The sequence below is a fragment of the Microtus oregoni genome, unplaced genomic scaffold (genome assembly GCF_018167655.1).
Source record: "Microtus oregoni isolate MIOR12 unplaced genomic scaffold, Mior012 000004F_ref0000308, whole genome shotgun sequence".
Lineage (NCBI taxonomy): Eukaryota > Metazoa > Chordata > Mammalia > Rodentia > Cricetidae > Microtus > Microtus oregoni.
The window spans coordinates 22,580,840-22,598,095 of NW_024543063.1; the positions used below are offsets into that span (position 1 = coordinate 22,580,840).

Consider the following 17,256-nt stretch of genomic DNA (forward strand, 5'->3'; position numbering starts at 1 on the left):
GCAATCTTCCAAAACTTACAAGAAGGCCCTGTTGCTCACCATCCCCTCCCTGGACAAAGTTCCTCTAGACCTCACAAGAGCTAAGCTCTTTCCTTTACTTCCCTTCAGTTAATGTCACTGACCCAACAAGACCTTCCTTTTCCATGTCAAAGGTACCTTTTACTTACTTCCTCTACATCATTTTTATTCTTGTTTTATTTCTCATCAAATGAGACTGCTGGTCGGTTGACACAAGCTAGAGGCATCTGGGAAGAGGGAACTTCAGTTGAATAACTGATCCCACCATATTGGCCTAGAAGCAGTCTATGAAGCTTTTTCTAGTTAATTAGGGGTGGTGCCCTCCCTGGGCAGGTGATCCTGGGTTGTATAAGAAAGCAGGCTGAGTAAGCCATGGGAAGCAAGCCAGTAGGCTGTGTTCCTCTATGGTTCTTGCCTCTGTTCTTGCCCTGACTTCCCTCATTGATAGACTTTAATGGGGATGTGTAAGTCAAATAAATTCTCTCCGCCTCTGGAGTTGCTTCTGGTCGTACTGTTCTGCACAGCAGCAGGAATCAAACTAGAACAGAGTCTGATAAACGTTGGCCCCCTTGAACCCTTCTCTGTGGAGCTCAGGTTATGGACGTGGGCTGCGATGCCTGTACAGTCCATTATCAGCACGTGAGGTATTTTCTGTGGGACAAGTTGATTGGCTATGTCAAGTTGTCAGTCAGTAGCACTGAGTTCACACTTCAGGTGACTCCCCAGTTGCCGGCATGGCTGTCCTCTCCCTTCGGTATAAGCCTATTTTGAGCCACATGTTCTCCAAACTCCCTCTTTTCTCTCTTTAGTTCATTTCTTGTTTTCACTGTTACTACACTCTGAAACCTGTCTTTTTCAGGATTCTACTGACCTCTGTGTATCTGAATCCACTGCTTATGTCACACTCCTGAGCAGCCAGCAACAATGACCTCACATGGCTACTCCATCTGGCTTCTAAGACGAATTCTCTGCCTTTCTTTCATCTCACTACTGCTCCTTTCTCTGTCCTGCTGGCTCCTCTGCCGTCCTAGTTTGGAATGCCCCAGACCTCTGACCTCAAACTTCTCTCATCTATCCGCACTCATTTGAGGGGCAAGTTCAACTATTCCCAAGGCTGAGGAAACTACCCTGAGTAGTCCAGAGCAAGCTGTCTGACATCTTCACCGACGCATCCAATGTACACCTCAGATGGGCTAAGTTTCCCGTGGTCTTTCCCATCTCAGCTGTAGCTTTGGGTCTATATTAGCTCGTGACAAAGATTGGTCTCACTCGTAATTCTCGCTTCATACCTTGTCCAATGAGTAATTCTATCAGTTTCCTCTTTCTTTTTTCTTTTTGGTTTTTCAAGACAGGGTTTCTCTGTGTATCTCTGGCTATCCTGAAACTCATTCTGTAGACTAGGCCAGCCTGGAACTCACAGAGATCTGCCTGCCATTACCTCCCTGAGTGCTGGGATAAAAGGTGTGCTTCACCACTGCCCTGCTCCAGTTTACTCTTTCCTCTTCATCCATTCATCCACCAATCCATCAATCTCTGTCTGTCTATCTATCTATCTATCTATCTATCTATCTATCTTTCTATCATCTTTCTGATACAACATTATATTAATATTATACCAATATTACCAGACATCAGAAGCCTCATTCCACCATCACATCCATTTTCTCTATGACTATAACCTCTCCCTTGCCCCATGTCGACAGAACAACCCAATGGCTCGGCTGACGTGTCCATTTGAGGAAGTGCCTCTGCTTCCCAAGCTCGCCACACTTTAGTTCATTTTAAATCTCAGAGCCAAATGGCCATGCTGTCCAGCCTCCTGCAGGACCGCACCCTTCTGCCTCTCTGACCCTGATCTTTTCTCAATCTGCCTTTGGCAGCAACACTCTTTTCCTTATGCTTTGGCCCAGCTGGGTGTGGTCCTACTCAGAGTCCACAAGGCTAATCCTACTTCTAACTGGAATAGTTTTTCTGTGTTCATTTGCATAGCAGGTGTTCCCAGACTGCTAGCAGTTCCTCAAAGGTGTATCAAATAGGTGGCTTCTCTTTCTAAAATTTCCGTCCCTCTCAAGGTAGTGCCAAGATAACTTTCCTGATTTCATTCCCCACCCCACCTTGGGGTTGTGTCGATCTGACTCACTGTCCCCTGACTAATTTTTCTTGCTTGATTTTCCTCACAAGATAAGAGTTCTATGTGGTACATTGTGTGGTTGTTTATCACCTATTTTCAGCAGGTGCATAGAGCTTGGTGGATATTTTACCATCCACTGACATGTGTTGAATAAGCGAGCTTGATGAGACAATGTGCAAGGATGATTCTGGAACTTCAGCTGAAACAAGAATAGATCAGAGAAACCCTGTCTCTGCTTGATCCAACTCTGACAGCCAGTATGCTGACAGGAGTCTCATACTTCAGACAGGCTGCAGACTCTGGCTTGCCACTCTTGACTTAATGATTATTTTTATAGTGAGGCCTTATTACTTACTACAGTTAGACATTTGATTTCTAAATTCCAGTCCTCGGGGTGCTATTTAATATGCAAGTTTCCCAGACACTACTGAATAGCAAGTGGGTGTTTTACTAACATTATCATATGGGAAAAAATGCTTGACATGGAATGTTTCCTGTACTCTATATTGGGTCTATATAGAAATAATTTTGTTTTCTCTTCTAAGGCTTTCTTTTTAATCCTCCCACTTAATGTCTGAAACATTCTTCTGTTTCATCTACTAAGTCAATCCTGTCCCTAAATACCTGGTAACTAAACGCACATAGCAGGATGTGGCTGACCCTACCTAGATCATTCATTTCCTTTCTATGTTGGGTGCGTTCATAGTTTATTAACTGAAAGGTCTTGACTTTTTGAAGCATGGGTGGTGCTGACTGAGCTTTCCCACCAGGTCAGTTATGACAGCCTTTGTCACTTTTGTTGTTTTGGGTTCAGTTCCTTGCTCTTTGGTTAGGAAATAAATACACATCAATTAAGCTGGCTAAGATTCCCAGCACATCAAAAGTTTCTACTGTTCAGAGTAAAGAATACTAATATTTCTTGATAGAGGTTTCTTTCCATAATGTTTTCACAATTAGGCCTATTGCATAGTAACTGATGGCCAATAGAAGGTGAGGAATGTTGAAAGGCAGAAACACATCACGGGGGTGTGATTGACACTGTTAGCACCTTTGTCTGTTGGTTTATATTTGCTGTAGCTCATGCCACAACCTTGGGCTCCAGTTGCAGCCCGGTAGCTGTGGTTCTCAACCTTCCAAATGCTGCGACTTTAACACAATTCCTCACGTTGTGGTAACCCCCAAGCATAAAATTATTTTTGCTGTTTGCTGCTAGAGGACATTCTGCTCCGCAGCACAGTGGGCTCGTACTTCAGCGGCTATTGGCTGAAGGAGCAGAAGGTTCTCCCGCAGCACCTCCCCCTTTTGTCCTACAGCAGCTGTTACTTCATGACTGTAATTTTGCTACTGAAGCATGATTAATAAAAATTCAGGGTCAGAAATTGGGGTTCAACCTAAAGATCTGAAAAGTAAAACAACCAGCCACTGGCTCTTACCTCGACCTCAGTTTGAAATGGCGATCCTTCCTCCAGGAATCTCAGAAGGTGACTGTGCCTGAGAGCTGTCTCACCCCATCTTATATTTCTCTTTAGGGCTGTGATTAAAGACATGCACCACTGGGATTAAAGGCATGCAACACCCAGTGTCTATGGCAACTAGGGTGACTACTGGGGTTAAAGGTGTGTGTTAACATAATCTAGTCTGTAAGGCTGATCAGTGGGACTATTTTACTCTCATATCTTCAGGCAGTCTTTATTTATTAAATATATATTTGAAATGCCACTACATGCTACTGTTATGAATCATAATGTAGATATCTGATATGCAGGATATCTGATACGCAACCTCTGTGTAAAGGTTGCTTGAACCCCCAAAGTGTTGTGGCCTATTAGCAATCCTAGAAAACAGTTTTGAGTGCTTGCTTTCCTCAATAACACTACACAAGTCCATTTATCTATGTTGTAAAATCCTGCAGTTAAAGAAAAGGAAAGTCATTTTAATGATAGCACTGCCTCACATATAGGTCAGCTTTATATAGTTTAAAATATGGAATCTTATTTATTTTTTTAAAGATTTATTTATTATGTATTCAACATTCTGTCTCCATGTATGCCCATATGCCAGAAGAGGGCGCCAGATCTCATTACAGATGGTTGTGAGCCATCATGTGGTTGCTGGGAATTGAACTCACGACCTCTGGAAGAGCAGTCAAGTGCTCTTAACCACTGAGCCATCTCTCCAGCCCCTGGAATCTTATTTGGGTCAGTTAGTCTGGTGGGGGGCCCCCATTCCTTAAGAGTTTATGTTCCATCAGTATTAACCCCTACCATTTCTCTTCTCCTTTCACCTCTTATTAAAGTTTTATTATAGTTTTAAAAATATTTAATTAGGCATAAATCTTATGGAAAAATTAAAGAAATTAAAGAAAAGAACTAAGATTGCCCATGTCTTCACACAGTTGTGTGAGCATGGCATGTTACTAGCACCCCCAATCTTCGGTACTCTATGAAAATCATATTGTTAATTTTCTTTTATTAGTGAGGCAGAGACTCTTTAATTTTGTATATGTACTCATCATTGCCTGCCCCCACCCCAAGTTAGCCCCTCATGTCTTTTGTTCAGTTTTCTTTTCTAAAATCAGGGTTACAGTTCTTCACATTGAACTTCCTGAGTTGAGATGTTTTCACTGATCATAGTTTGTTTTTAATGTCATCAACTCTTTACTGTGTAGGAGCTTAAAATTAGCAGCAGGAGGCTTTTTAAAACACCATCCTTAGCTGTTAAAAGGCTGATTGCTGACCCTGAACTATAAATATGTTCTAGTACTCAAACTACTTCATGTTTTATTGCAAATATTATCTTTAATCTGCTTGTATGTTTTTGTATGTGTGGAAGATACGTTAATTTTTAAAACCAACTGATTTTATGCATCATTCCTTGCTAAATAGTTCATTATTTGCCCATTAATTCCATATGCTCCCTTAACCTTGCTTTGAAATGTCAATGTGTAGATAATTCTGTCGCAATGATTTATTTTGTATCAGAACTATACTTTATTGTCTTATACTTATTGGTGTGCATAGTAGAACAAACAATATTTCAAGTTCCAAATATGAAGTTTTTATGGTATCAATTTCACACATTTATTTGACATCTTTACAGTATTGCCTTTTGTCTTCCAAAACTGTACCTCTCCTTTTGTCACATTTTTGGGGCTGTTGTTTGATGATTCAGATGTATCTTGTCTATCGCTCATTGATTTCCTATTCAGGCATCCAGAAGTTCGCTTTGCAGTTGTAAATGGGATCTTTCTATTAATTGCATCTTTCTTCATTTGTTAAAATATCTATCTATCTATCTATCTATCTATCTATCTATCTATAGATATATACATATAATTTATCCAGTTCAACCTTAGATCTTTACGTTGTTCCTTTAATGTCCCTCACACTATTATTTCTGGATCACAGTGCGTTTAACTATGCTCTTAAAGGATTTTAAAAATGTGATGGGTTTAAATAAAAACTAAGGATGCAAAGGTAGGAGGGTAGGGAAGCAAGGCGTGCTTCTGGGAGAAGCTGGAGAACGGTGGGAATATGTCAAAGCATTTTGTATGAAATTCTCAAAGGACTAATAAAATAATAAAATGTAATATCCACATTTTGCTGAAAACTTCAATGTCACAAAGGCTGTCTGTTTTCATCCTAAATAAAAAAGAATTTTCTTCAGAACCTTTTCTGTTTATAAGTTTATTTTACAACTATAGAGCCAGAGTCTTACTCCAAATCTTTACTACAACTCTCTCCTATGAAGACAAACTGTCAAGACAAACCATGGCAAATAGTTCATAAGTCCAGTCATCCTCCTGTGCTAGAGGTTCAGGGCAGTTTTAGCGGTCATTAAAAGTATTCTGAATGCTTTTTCTATTCTAAGGTAGTAAACTTCATTCCTTACCAGATACATGGGTGATATGCACAGTTTTGCCAAGTAAAGTGTTGCAAGACAGTATTGAGATGCATTCCTTCCAAGACTGTGACACCAGGAAAGGGACCTTAGAGGAGGAACAGGGCTGGGAGAAGAGCCTTGCTTGTTTAACGTGAGGGTAGATCATCGGCATGTCTGGAATTCAAGAAGCCTACATTAGGGAGCTATAATTAATGTTTATAATTATAATTAATAGTTAGCATATTGATGACAAAGCCGTGAACACCAACGCAAGATAGATAAATGGATAGATAGATACATAGATAGATGACAGAGAGATAAAGTGAGAAGAATACTTGGGTATAGATTCAGATTAAAAGGAAAAAAGCCATTGGAGAAGAAAGATAGCGTGCATTCAGAAAAGCCCAAGGAAGATTTATTGGAGGTAGAAGGGAGTATGAACTTTGGAATTGGCTACCTCTGGGAGGTCATGGGTACAAAGGCAGGGAACGCTAATCTAAGTAAGCAGTCTGAGGACGCCTATCCAACCACATATCATGTTCATGTGTTCAGCGAGCACCATGGTGGTCCTTAGGAAAATATCTGTGGTTGTGGTTGTGTGAGTTATAGAATTAGTTGTCCCTTCCTGTACAACTCCTAACCCTTGCAGATCATTTTTACTTGAGATTGACAGATAACTGACGCTCTTCAGATTTGGGGCATTTGCCAGACAATCAGTATTTCTTGCCAGTGATAAAATTTGGGCTTTCAAAGAAAACAAGAAGTTAAGAAAACCTATATCTTCCACACTGCCATGACAGTTTGCCATCAGTGAGAGCTTTCTGATGAGATTGGAAGTACCACTAACAGATGTGGTCACTGGAAGCTGTGTGAACAGCAGAAGCTATGCACAACTCAGAGGGAATGTTTTCCAGTTATGCCTGGATAAAAATCCACAGAAAAATCTAGATTTTATTCTATCCAGGTATCACAGAACTCCCTTAAGTGGTTGTAGTTTCACAGTATATGAAAAAAAACCTTGTAATTGTTAAGTTTTATTATCATACTAATGAAGAACCATCACCATTTGAAAAGGCTGTTTCATCTGTGTACGGTTATTTTTTCCTTGTATTTCGTCTGAAACAGAGTAGGAATGGCAAGAATTTGAACGCAGAAGCTGGCAGTTAGGCTGTTGAAGATCAGTGTAAAGTTACTGTGCCGTTGTCCTGACGCTTTTCTTTGGGGAACACACGGGCTCTTTTTTAAATCGCATGTACTGTTAGGATAGCAATTTATGGATCTGTTATAAAACCACTTAACACATGCTTAAAAGTTCTGAACTTTAACATGGAAACCATTGCACAATGAAAGCATGTTTGCTGACCTAGACGTCTGAAAATTGTGAGATGCTCTTGTGGCCCACACTGGAGTTTGGAGGTGACTAGCATCCAGAGAAAGTACAATGAGGCAGGCAAAGCGTGTGATTAGGACATGATCAGTTCCTTGTCCTAGTCTCTTCTCTCTCTTGTGCGGGTTGAGTATATTTCATCCCTCAGTTTTTGCAGACACAGATTATACCTCTAGTCATTTTTAGGATTGAGCCAATCTACAAAAGCATTGTCCTTCTTGGCTTTTCATTTGTTTGTTTTTGCCCCCCCCCCCCCTTTTTTTTTTCTCAATTCAGGGTTTTTCTGTGTAGCTCTGACTATCCTGGAACTCACTCTGCAGAACAGGTTGGCCTCAAACTCACTGAGATCCATCTGCCTCAACCTTACTGAGTGCCAGGGTTAAAGGTGCCACCACCACCTGGTACCCTTTTCGTTATTTAAAAAATTCTCAATTCATTCATTTTAATAAATTCTGTTTATTGCCAGAATTTTCATTCTTAAAACCTACTGCAAGTGGCTTTGTGATTGTGTGCTGGAAGCAAAGACCTGTATTTTGAGATCTGCATTTTGTTTACTGTCATCTTAAACTCACAAGTTAAGTAAAATATTCGCCTCTATCCCCTCTGCAGGATTAATTCTGCAGGCCCTAGGAAATCAACCTGGCATCTTATCTCCTAGTGAGATTGGCAGGCTCTAGGCTTTTAGAAACAATTAGCATTTCCTTTGTTAGCCAACAATCACAGACCCTCTGTATTTCCTTATCAGCTGGGGAATTGCTGAATTCCAGCAGACCTGACCTTTTCCTCTCCCCCTTGCCTGTTTGCTATATAACAGCTTCTGAGAAATAATAAAACGCGGTTTGATCAGAAATCCTGTCTTGCCGTGTTTCTCGTGTCTCTTGCTCTTCCATTACTCGCCTCCAGGTTTATCAGGGACCCCCGTTCGTATCCCGTTGGCCTGCATAATTGTGGAATTATGAAAACACATAGGATTTTCATTAATTCTTTTAAGATTTCATCCATGTATATAATGCATTTTGATGATATTCACTTTCGACTTCTCCTCCAACCCCCCTCCCCCGCGCCCGCCACTCTTCAATGTTATGCTGGTCCTATATTCCTGAGTGTGGGAGAAGTAAAGCTGACTCTCCAAGGCCAGCATTCCACTACCCATAGCGCCTCAGCTAGTGGTAGGGACTTGTGAGCCTGTTTTCCCTCTCAGTGTTAGGCTGGTTCCACCTTGTATAGTCTCACTCCAGCAAACAAGCTGCTGTGACTCTGTTGAAACATTGATTATTGTTAAGGTTTGCTTTTTTTAAAAATTATGTGTATGTGTCTGTATATGAGTACATGCTTGTGAGTTCTAGGTGTCTTATTCCTCTGAAGCCGGAGTCATGGCTGAGTTTTGGTGCTGGGAACAGAATTAGGGGCCTCTGCAAAAGCAGTACGCATGCGTGGCAGCTGTTCCATCTTTCCAGCCCATGCTGAGACACCTTTTAATGATACTTCCTTCAATGTGTATACCAGGTAATTAAAAGGTCTCATTCATCTCAGCATTGGTGTTGGTTATGGGTGATTCTTTTGAAAATGTATCCTGGATATTGGTGTTTGTTGACTGTCTCTTCCTGGTTTTAGCACCATGACATTATGATTAAAATTCTATCTGGAGCATTTGTTTGAATGGCTCATCACCTTGCTACATTTGATAAACATGTCGTGTCCCTTTCTGTGGGCTTTGGTTCGTTTTCCTGATCCCCAAGAACATTATTGTGCTCTGTTTTGTGTTTTGGTGCTTCTGTGACTTCAGTGAGGGGTTGTCTGCTGGTTGTGAGTGACCCCATAGGTCACCCCGTGAGACTGATGACGCCGTGGGCTGGAGGACAAGGAGACACAAGGCTTCTCTAGCGTTGCTTCAATGTGTGGTTGTGGACAGGTCTGGCACATCCAGGACTTCACTGTTTCTCTGATGGGTGGAATGGGCTGTTCCCCCAATGATCAGCCTTAGAGAAAAGCATGAGGTGTTGTTTCTAAAATGCTGGCGGGTCCCGGGCGGGCTCATGGAGCAGCCGCCAGCCCAGGACCAGGCCAAGCGGGCGGGTGTGAGCCGGATGGGTCCGGAGCTGCTAGCAGGTCCCCGGTGCAGAACCGCAGAGCATCCTAGCGGCAAGCAGCGGACACATGGCAGGCGGGCAGGAAACCGGGAAGAGCCCAGCGGCTGCTCTAACTGGCGGGCCGCGCAGAGGCGCTGGCGGCTGCCGGTCCCCGTCCCCAAGCGGCTGTAGATTCCCAGCAGCAGGGGGCCGCGTGGTGCGTCGCGTGTAAGCAGACCCATAGACACAGAAAATAGCCATAAGCATTTATTAAATGAGAGAGAGAGGGAGGGAGGGCGGGAGGAAGGGAGAGAGAGAGAGAGAGAGAGAGAGAGAGAGAGAGAGAGAGAGAGAAAAGGAGAAAAAAAAAGAGGAAAAGGGAGAGGCAAAGATCCATGTGCACCCTAAGAGAACAGAAAGAAAAGAGACCAAGAGACCAAGATGGCTACAGAAGGTCAGAGGTAGTGGGAGTGGGCGTGGCTTGTCTCTTAAAGAGACAGGAAACCATAACACGAAGGGGGGGTGGGGTTCTAGCTGCTGCTGTGCCCCTGTTCCACCGGCAATGGAACTGCTGAGGGACACAAGTTGAGGAAGTCTGGAACTGTGTTTTGCGCTTCTACCTGCCAGGACCAAGTGCAGGTGTTAGGATAAAGAGCTCAGGGCTTCCACTGTGATTCTGCTGTGGGCTGGTCACATTTCATCAACCCTCAGGAAGTGGAGCGTGAACAGGAAGTGGGTCTGGCTAGAACCTCCTCTGCCCTGCAGTGGCCCACTCCCACCAAGGAGGTTCTATCTCCTAAAGGTTCCTTGAGCTTTCTAAACAGCATCACAGCTGGGGACCTGTGAGCTGATGGTGAAAGACCCTACAGACCCCCTCCCCAAAACCCACAGCTAGCATGCTCCCGGGGGAATGTCCTGTTTGTTTTAAACAAATCTCCGGATCAGCAGCCAGCCTGCTCCCATTAGAACATCCCAGGTGCCTGAGAGAACAGGAGATAGAGATAGGAAGACTGCAAGGCAAGATGTCAATAAGACAGGATGTCAACAAAGCAGGTTAGCTATAAGATAGGAACAGGATGATTGTTGCCAGGCATCCATACTGAGAGAGAAAACCTTTCATGCCCCCCGCCGCATTCTGATAACCACGCTTTTGCTTCTGTAAACTTGCTTTTTGCTCTTCCCTATAAAAAGCCCGCCCTCCAGTTGGCAGGTGCGCAGATCTTCCGAGAGATCTTGCTGCCCACAGGTACCTGTGTCTACTCAATATTCCTGTTGCGATTTGCATCCTTGCGGTCTCGGCCTGTTCCTTGGCGTTGGGGAGGTCTCCTCCCGAAAAGAGGTCCTCATCGAGGGTCTTTCAATGGAAGATAGTCCACATTCAAACCACAGTACCACAGAAGCTTGAGGACCAGATTTCATATCTTTTGACAAACCCTGAATGCTCATTGGCAAGCCAGCCTAGCCAAACTGATGAGCTTGAGAGACCCTGCCTTGAAAAATAGAGAATGATAGATGAAGAGACCTGGTGCCGACCTCCGGCTTCTACATATGAGCTCATGCAGGTGTGTGCATGCCCTCTTTTGCGTGCCACATGAATGTATGCATGTACCACACACAAACATAGATAGAAAACAATGCTTGAAAATCTTCAAAGTTTTTTTTTTTTTTTTGTTTTTCGAGACAGGGTTACTCTGTATCTTTGAAGCCTATTCTGGAACTCACCCTGTAGTCCAGGCTGGCCTTGAACTCACAGAGATCCACCTACCTCTGCCTCCTGAGTGCTGGGATTTAAGGCGTGCACCAACACCGCTCAGCTTTGAAAAGTAAAAGTTATAAAAGACCTCAAAGTGCATAAACTTTTTCCTAGGTTTTCTTATATCACACTTGTGTATTTTACAGGAATTATGCTGGAATATGAAAAAGGTGGAGAACTAAAGACCAAATCTATAGATTTGCTTGAGCTCAATCCTAGGTAAGTTAGCGTTAGCCATGTGATGCAGCGTGTGCCTCACAGCAGAACCTTAGATGACCACTCCAGAGAGTATGTGGGTTTGGCTGGGCTGAATAATGTTATTATTAAAAACACAAAGGCCATCACTCTTCTCTTCCTTTTTTTCTGAGAAGGATTATTATAAAGTATGAACTGGTTAGTCTAGAATAGTGATAGAAAAGTATTTAAGACAGAGTGGCCAGCTTTCCCTGTTTAGTGTCTTAGGTTGGCTTGGTCGAATTGTCTCAGCCAGCATGCTAGTATTGACACATTATCATTAATCCAGCCAGGTCCATACTATACTCAGACTCTCTGAGGTTTATCCCATTTCCCTTCTGTGCACCAGGACCCTGGCCAGGATCCCATAGGTCATCCTGTCTCCCTAAGTTCTTCTTGGCTATACAGGTTGTTGGTAGTCTTAACACTTCTGAGGAGTACTGGTTACTGGGTTTGAAGAATACAATTGGGCCTGTGGTTTCTTCAGTAGAGAAGTATTGCAGAAGGCTGATGGGCTGTCAGGGAGTGGGTGGAGGTTTAAGACCAGGGGTTCCCCAGTGAAACCCAGAGGAATTCTCCATAGGTTAGAGTACCCAAGATTCACCATGTAGGAAACCCCACGCAGAGCCGGCTTGTAACATGGACCAGTAACGTACGATTCAAAAAAAGTCACAAGCTTTGGTCTTCAACTACCTTCTATCAGCTCTCCCAGCTCAAAATAACGTATTTCTTCATGTTGTGAGCATAGATGCAAATTTGACATGCAAGTATTTTTGGGTGAATTTCAGTACTGATGTCAACAACCTAGTAGAAGAGATCCAGAAAGTGGAGCCTCTGATCACGGTGTCTCGGACGCAGCAAATCAGACTCCTGGTCCAGCGGCTGCAGGAGAAGCTCAGACAGCATTGTGACCACAGCTTCTACCTGTTCAAGGTAAGGAGTGCTTGGGGACACGAGGATCACAGCTGCTGCTACCTGCTAAAGGCATGAATTAGGACACTAGAAAGGACAACTTGGATGCATTATTGATTTCTCTTACAAGTAATATCTTGCCTTAAGACATGTTTTTGTTTGTTTGTTTTGAGAGAGTTTCTCTGTGAAACAGTCCTGGCTCTCCTGGAACTCATTCTGTGGACCAGGCTGGCCTTGAGCTCAGAGAGATCCACCTGCCTCCAGTTCCCAAGTGCTGGGATTAAAGGTGGGCACCACCACCGCCTAGGTAATTTTTTTTCCCTAGAAAAATACTTGCTTATGGTTTCAGTATTTCACCTGCATTTAACCGAGATTAACCTTCAGTAGGTATTTGTTTAAAGAATTAATGAAGTTCAAAACCCTAACTTCTTGAGATATTCAATAATGATTTGCAGTGAATTTATTTCCCTTTTTAATCAAATTATTAAAATTATTTTCTAGTTACAGTACTTCTAAGAAGTTGTATTTCATGATATCAACATTTTCTATTTTCACTTTATTGTGAATTAAAATACAAACTAGAGACTTGTTGAGCAAATGTTGTATAAATATGTGATTTTTCTCCATAGGTTTCTGACTAAATTAAAAATATAACAAATGTGTCTGTGTAATTACTTCAGAGCAGTTTTTAAAATGAAATAAAAAAACTTGTCCTAAGACTCTTCATGTTACATGGACTTAACATTTTATAGTATTATTACTATAATAAATACTCTTTTATTTTGCATTAATTGGTTCTATCTGAAGTAAATGCCCAGGTTCTCCTTTGTTCTCATCTTTCAAGGTCCCAGAAGATAAGGTTCCTCAGGCTTTATTTTTCCTCCAGCAGGTGGCACTGTTTAATTACAAATAAAAGCTGCATAACTGCCTAGACCCTGTGAGTGTTTGTGGAAGGGAACATACGTGGTAGCAAAAAAAGGAAGCTATTAATAGCTGTACCCTGCAAGCAGGCATATCTGAAGCTGACTCACTTTAGCTAATCACTCAACCAATAGGTTATTCAATTACTATATTTGGTCAGTGAGTATTCATTAAGCACCCACGAGCTGATAAAGGTAAATGAGGCATTCAACTTGAAGAGAGTTTTAGGATTAAAAAAGTAGCAATGCATTGCAAAATGTATTTGAAACATGTTTAAGGCTTTTTTCTTATGTAAATTGCTCAAATATCTATAGAAAGCCATATGTAGCCTGTAGAGGACAGTGCTACAGTCTGGCTTCTTCTTCAGTAGCCATAATTTATCTCAACAGTAAATTGGTATTGATGGGCAGTGAAGAATTAATTACTTTTTGCCATTATCTATGGCTACTGAGACTACAGTTTGTTTTTATCAGAGGCAAACTGCTATTTTATTCCTAGTTTGCTTGGCTATTGGATCTTGTCCTTTACTACATATCTGCTATTTTATTCCTAGTTTGCTTGGCTATTGGATCTTGTCCATTACTACATATGTCTAAGAACACATCAAATGCCACCATTTGTTTGAAGTTAGAATGTATATGTTTTATTCTGTGTGAGTCCAAAATAAATGGTGTTTCCTTCTGTTGAAGGTTCTCAGAGCACACATCCTGCCGTTGACCAATGTGGCACTCAACAAGGCAGGCTCGTGGTAAGGTCTCCTTGTTCTTTTTAACTTTCAGCAATAAAAAAATTAAAGATTTCTGAGAAATTCTCAAGTAGTGCAGTTAGTTACAGACTGAATGCGCCCATCTCTTGGATTTCCGGATTCTGATGGCTACAGAGGAGTGAAGCCAGCTCTCACTCCCACAGGGAAGCCCGAGTTTCCTTTGTGTGTGTGTAATTTTGTGTGAGAGGCACTAGGAGGTGTCATCGAGTACCACAGCTGAGAAGAAGAAGATTCAGAACAGTCCCTGGGTGTCTGAGTCTTTGCCCGGGCTGTAGGAGCTGTCAATCAGGGGCAGGCAGTGCCGTGATTGGTTGGTATGTGTAGGTTCAAAAAGAGCACTTTCTGTCTAGCTCTGTTTTGATGTATGATGTATGAACCACCAAGGCCATATTCAGAAAATGCTTTGATCAGCTTGGGATCTGAGGGTCTGGTTAAGAAAGGATCATTTTGGTATACAGACATGCAAATATGCCTTATCAGTCTGCTAGGATTGCTGTTATTAAAATAGCACAAGCTAAATGGCTCTTGAACAGAAATATATGCACTTTGATATTGTAGAATGTAATGACAGAGTGTGTGTAGAGTGTAGGGAAAGAGAGGGCCAATGATAATGTCAAAAATTATGGGGGCTGGAGAGATGACTCAGTGGTTAAAGCACTGTCTGCTCTTCAAGAGGTCCCGAGTTCAATTCCCAGCAACCACATAGTGGCTCCAAACCATCTGTAAAGAGATCTGGCGCCCTCCTCTGGCATGTGGGTATAAATGGAGGCAGAAAGTTGTATACATAATAAATAAATCTTTAAAAAGAATTATGATCTGAACACCTGGGATCAAAATTCTACTCACAATGAAGTATTTGCAGTTGCACAAAAGGCATGAAAGTCATTGTAGCCTGCACTTTGATTGTATAAGAATATACATTATTAGAATAGAGCTGGAAGATTTACTTTTTCATTGAGTAAGTTTTTAAGTCAAAGGATTTGGGAACTGTTCTTTGTTTTGAATGTATGATTTCCAACACTAAAAGGCATAGCAAAGGATAACGAAGGGGTTATTATCCAGCAGAGTTGGGGGAACACAGAAAACATCAAGGCATCTATGAGCACAATGCCTGTCATTTTCACTGTGCAATGCGGTCACGTTCTCTGTGTTAGCTTTATCACAGGAAGCTATGATCGGACGTGCAAGGTGTGGGACACTGCATCCGGGGAGGAGCTGCACACACTGGAGGGCCACAGAAACGTGGTTTATGCCATAGCCTTCAACAATCCTTACGGGTATGCTTATTTCATTCCCTTACTCCTTCATTGGTCGTGTATCCATCCCACCAGGAGGAAGACAGGATTTACATTTATTGAGATTCTGATATATTCCTTGGGAGTCTTTTCAAGTCTCTTTTATACTGCCTTTGGGATAAGCATCAGTTTTATGAAGAATTGGAAGCTGGGGTACCCTTCTCGGGATCACTGTGTAGAGAGTTAGCTGGAATGGTCAGCGATGCTGACTCCTGCCCTTTGAGGTTCTGGAGAAGCGATTCTTACTAATGTACAGGATTGTACTCATGGCTCTGGAGAGTGTGGCATACGTCTACTGTGCAGTGTGGTTTCTTTCATTTTCAAGTGAGCATTCAGCCTTGTGTGGCAGAGAAAAATCTGCATATAGTAATATGCTAAGTAACAGTGCCACAAAGAGCTGAGGTCCCCTTTCAGGCCAACCTTTGGGTGGCTGACTCAGCACATTAGGAGCCATCTCTGATTTTTCCCATTGTATGTTTCCAATGCCCCGGACACTGTGGGGGTTTGTAGCCACAAAGCTACCCATCACTGTATTTGACTCTTCTGTGGTGAGAGTCTAAGCTTCTCAAGGGGTAGTTATATTTCCACAAACCTGTGCTTTCAACCATATATGTGGAAATTACACAGGAATTTAATTGCACAAGTTATCAAAGCAATTAAAACACATTAGCTCAACTTCTGAAATGCAAAGACGAAAAGAGAGATGCTGTCGTCTGTGAAAGCAGGAAGGGAAATGTTTGATGACGTTCTTCCTAATGATGTTGTAAGAGCCAATGGATTTTGTCCTCCCACTGTATTTAAATTCTTTAAATTTCTCATCCTATTTAAAATCCAAAAATTTATTCTTTAAATTTCAATTTTTAAATATATATTTAAAATTGAAGATTTATATATGTAATTGTATATAAATTATACACACACACACACAGATGCCAAGGTGCAGATGTTGTGGTCAGAGTATATTTCCCAAGGTCCACTTCTCTTCTCTCACCACAGAGGGGCCAAGAGATGAAGCTCATCTCAGGGTGGGTGGCAGGGACCTTACTCACTGAACCGTCTCGCCAGCTCCTCATTCCATTTCAAAGAAAACAAGGAAAAAAAAAAAGAAAAAAAAAAAAAGAAAACAAGGCTGGGAATTGTGGGAATCCAGTCAGATTTCTGCAACCCAGGTGACTAATTTGCTGACCCTGGAACCATTTAGTGAGTTCAGAGACCTTGGCTTTCTGTCATAAGAGTGCCACATGACTGTATATATTTGAGTAAAATTTCAAAAAGCCTTTTTTTTTTCTTTCACAACCGATCCCCTACAATGACTTTTTCCATTAATGAAGACAGTTTATTTACAATCTCACCGTGATGGTGGAACAAAACATAAGGGCCAAGAGGAGGGAACTAGGGTGACTGTTCCTGGTTTGGGTGTCTTAGGGTGGCTCACATAAAGCCTAAGCCTGAAGGTGGAAGGAAGCCTGGTGACAAATACCAGGGTGAGGGGTGGGAGCAGCTTGAACTTTTAGTCACCAGCTTTCTAGCAAGCCAGGCTGTTCTGAAGTGACTGTTTCCCACAGAGGGACGCAGTGCTGAGGTCAGCACGTGCTGTGGAGGGCACAGGCAATCCTGCAGGACTGGACTGCTCACAGAGGCTTGTGAGCACAGGAGGGGAACTGTGGAAGTCTTTTTGACAAGGATTGTTCTGGCAGGCAGAAAGGGTCAAAGGGGCATGGGAGGAGGCAGGGGACCAGCCCTCTCAAGGCCTGGAGCCTGCTTTCACGGCGTGGCAGATGGAGACAATGGAGTTTGTAAGATTGTTTGCACTTAAACTAGCGATCTTGCCTCACAGTTAAAACAGTCAGTATGTGGGCTTCTCCTGTCATTATATCTTTTAAAATAC

At 42.3% G+C, this 17,256-nt stretch overlaps 1 protein-coding gene across 1 annotated transcript in view; it reads left to right on the forward strand.

Annotated features, from left to right (window-relative positions):
- The window catches only part of Daw1 (dynein assembly factor with WD repeats 1), a 43,422-nt gene that overhangs the window by 2,069 nt on the left and 24,097 nt on the right, over nt 1-17,256 (forward strand). Inside the window, exons 2-5 of the mRNA XM_041650816.1 lie at nt 11,387-11,459; nt 12,263-12,407; nt 13,997-14,055; nt 15,228-15,350. Coding sequence (XP_041506750.1) covers nt 11,387-11,459; nt 12,263-12,407; nt 13,997-14,055; nt 15,228-15,350 — 400 coding nt within the window. The remainder of the gene's footprint in view (nt 1-11,386; nt 11,460-12,262; nt 12,408-13,996; nt 14,056-15,227; nt 15,351-17,256) is intronic.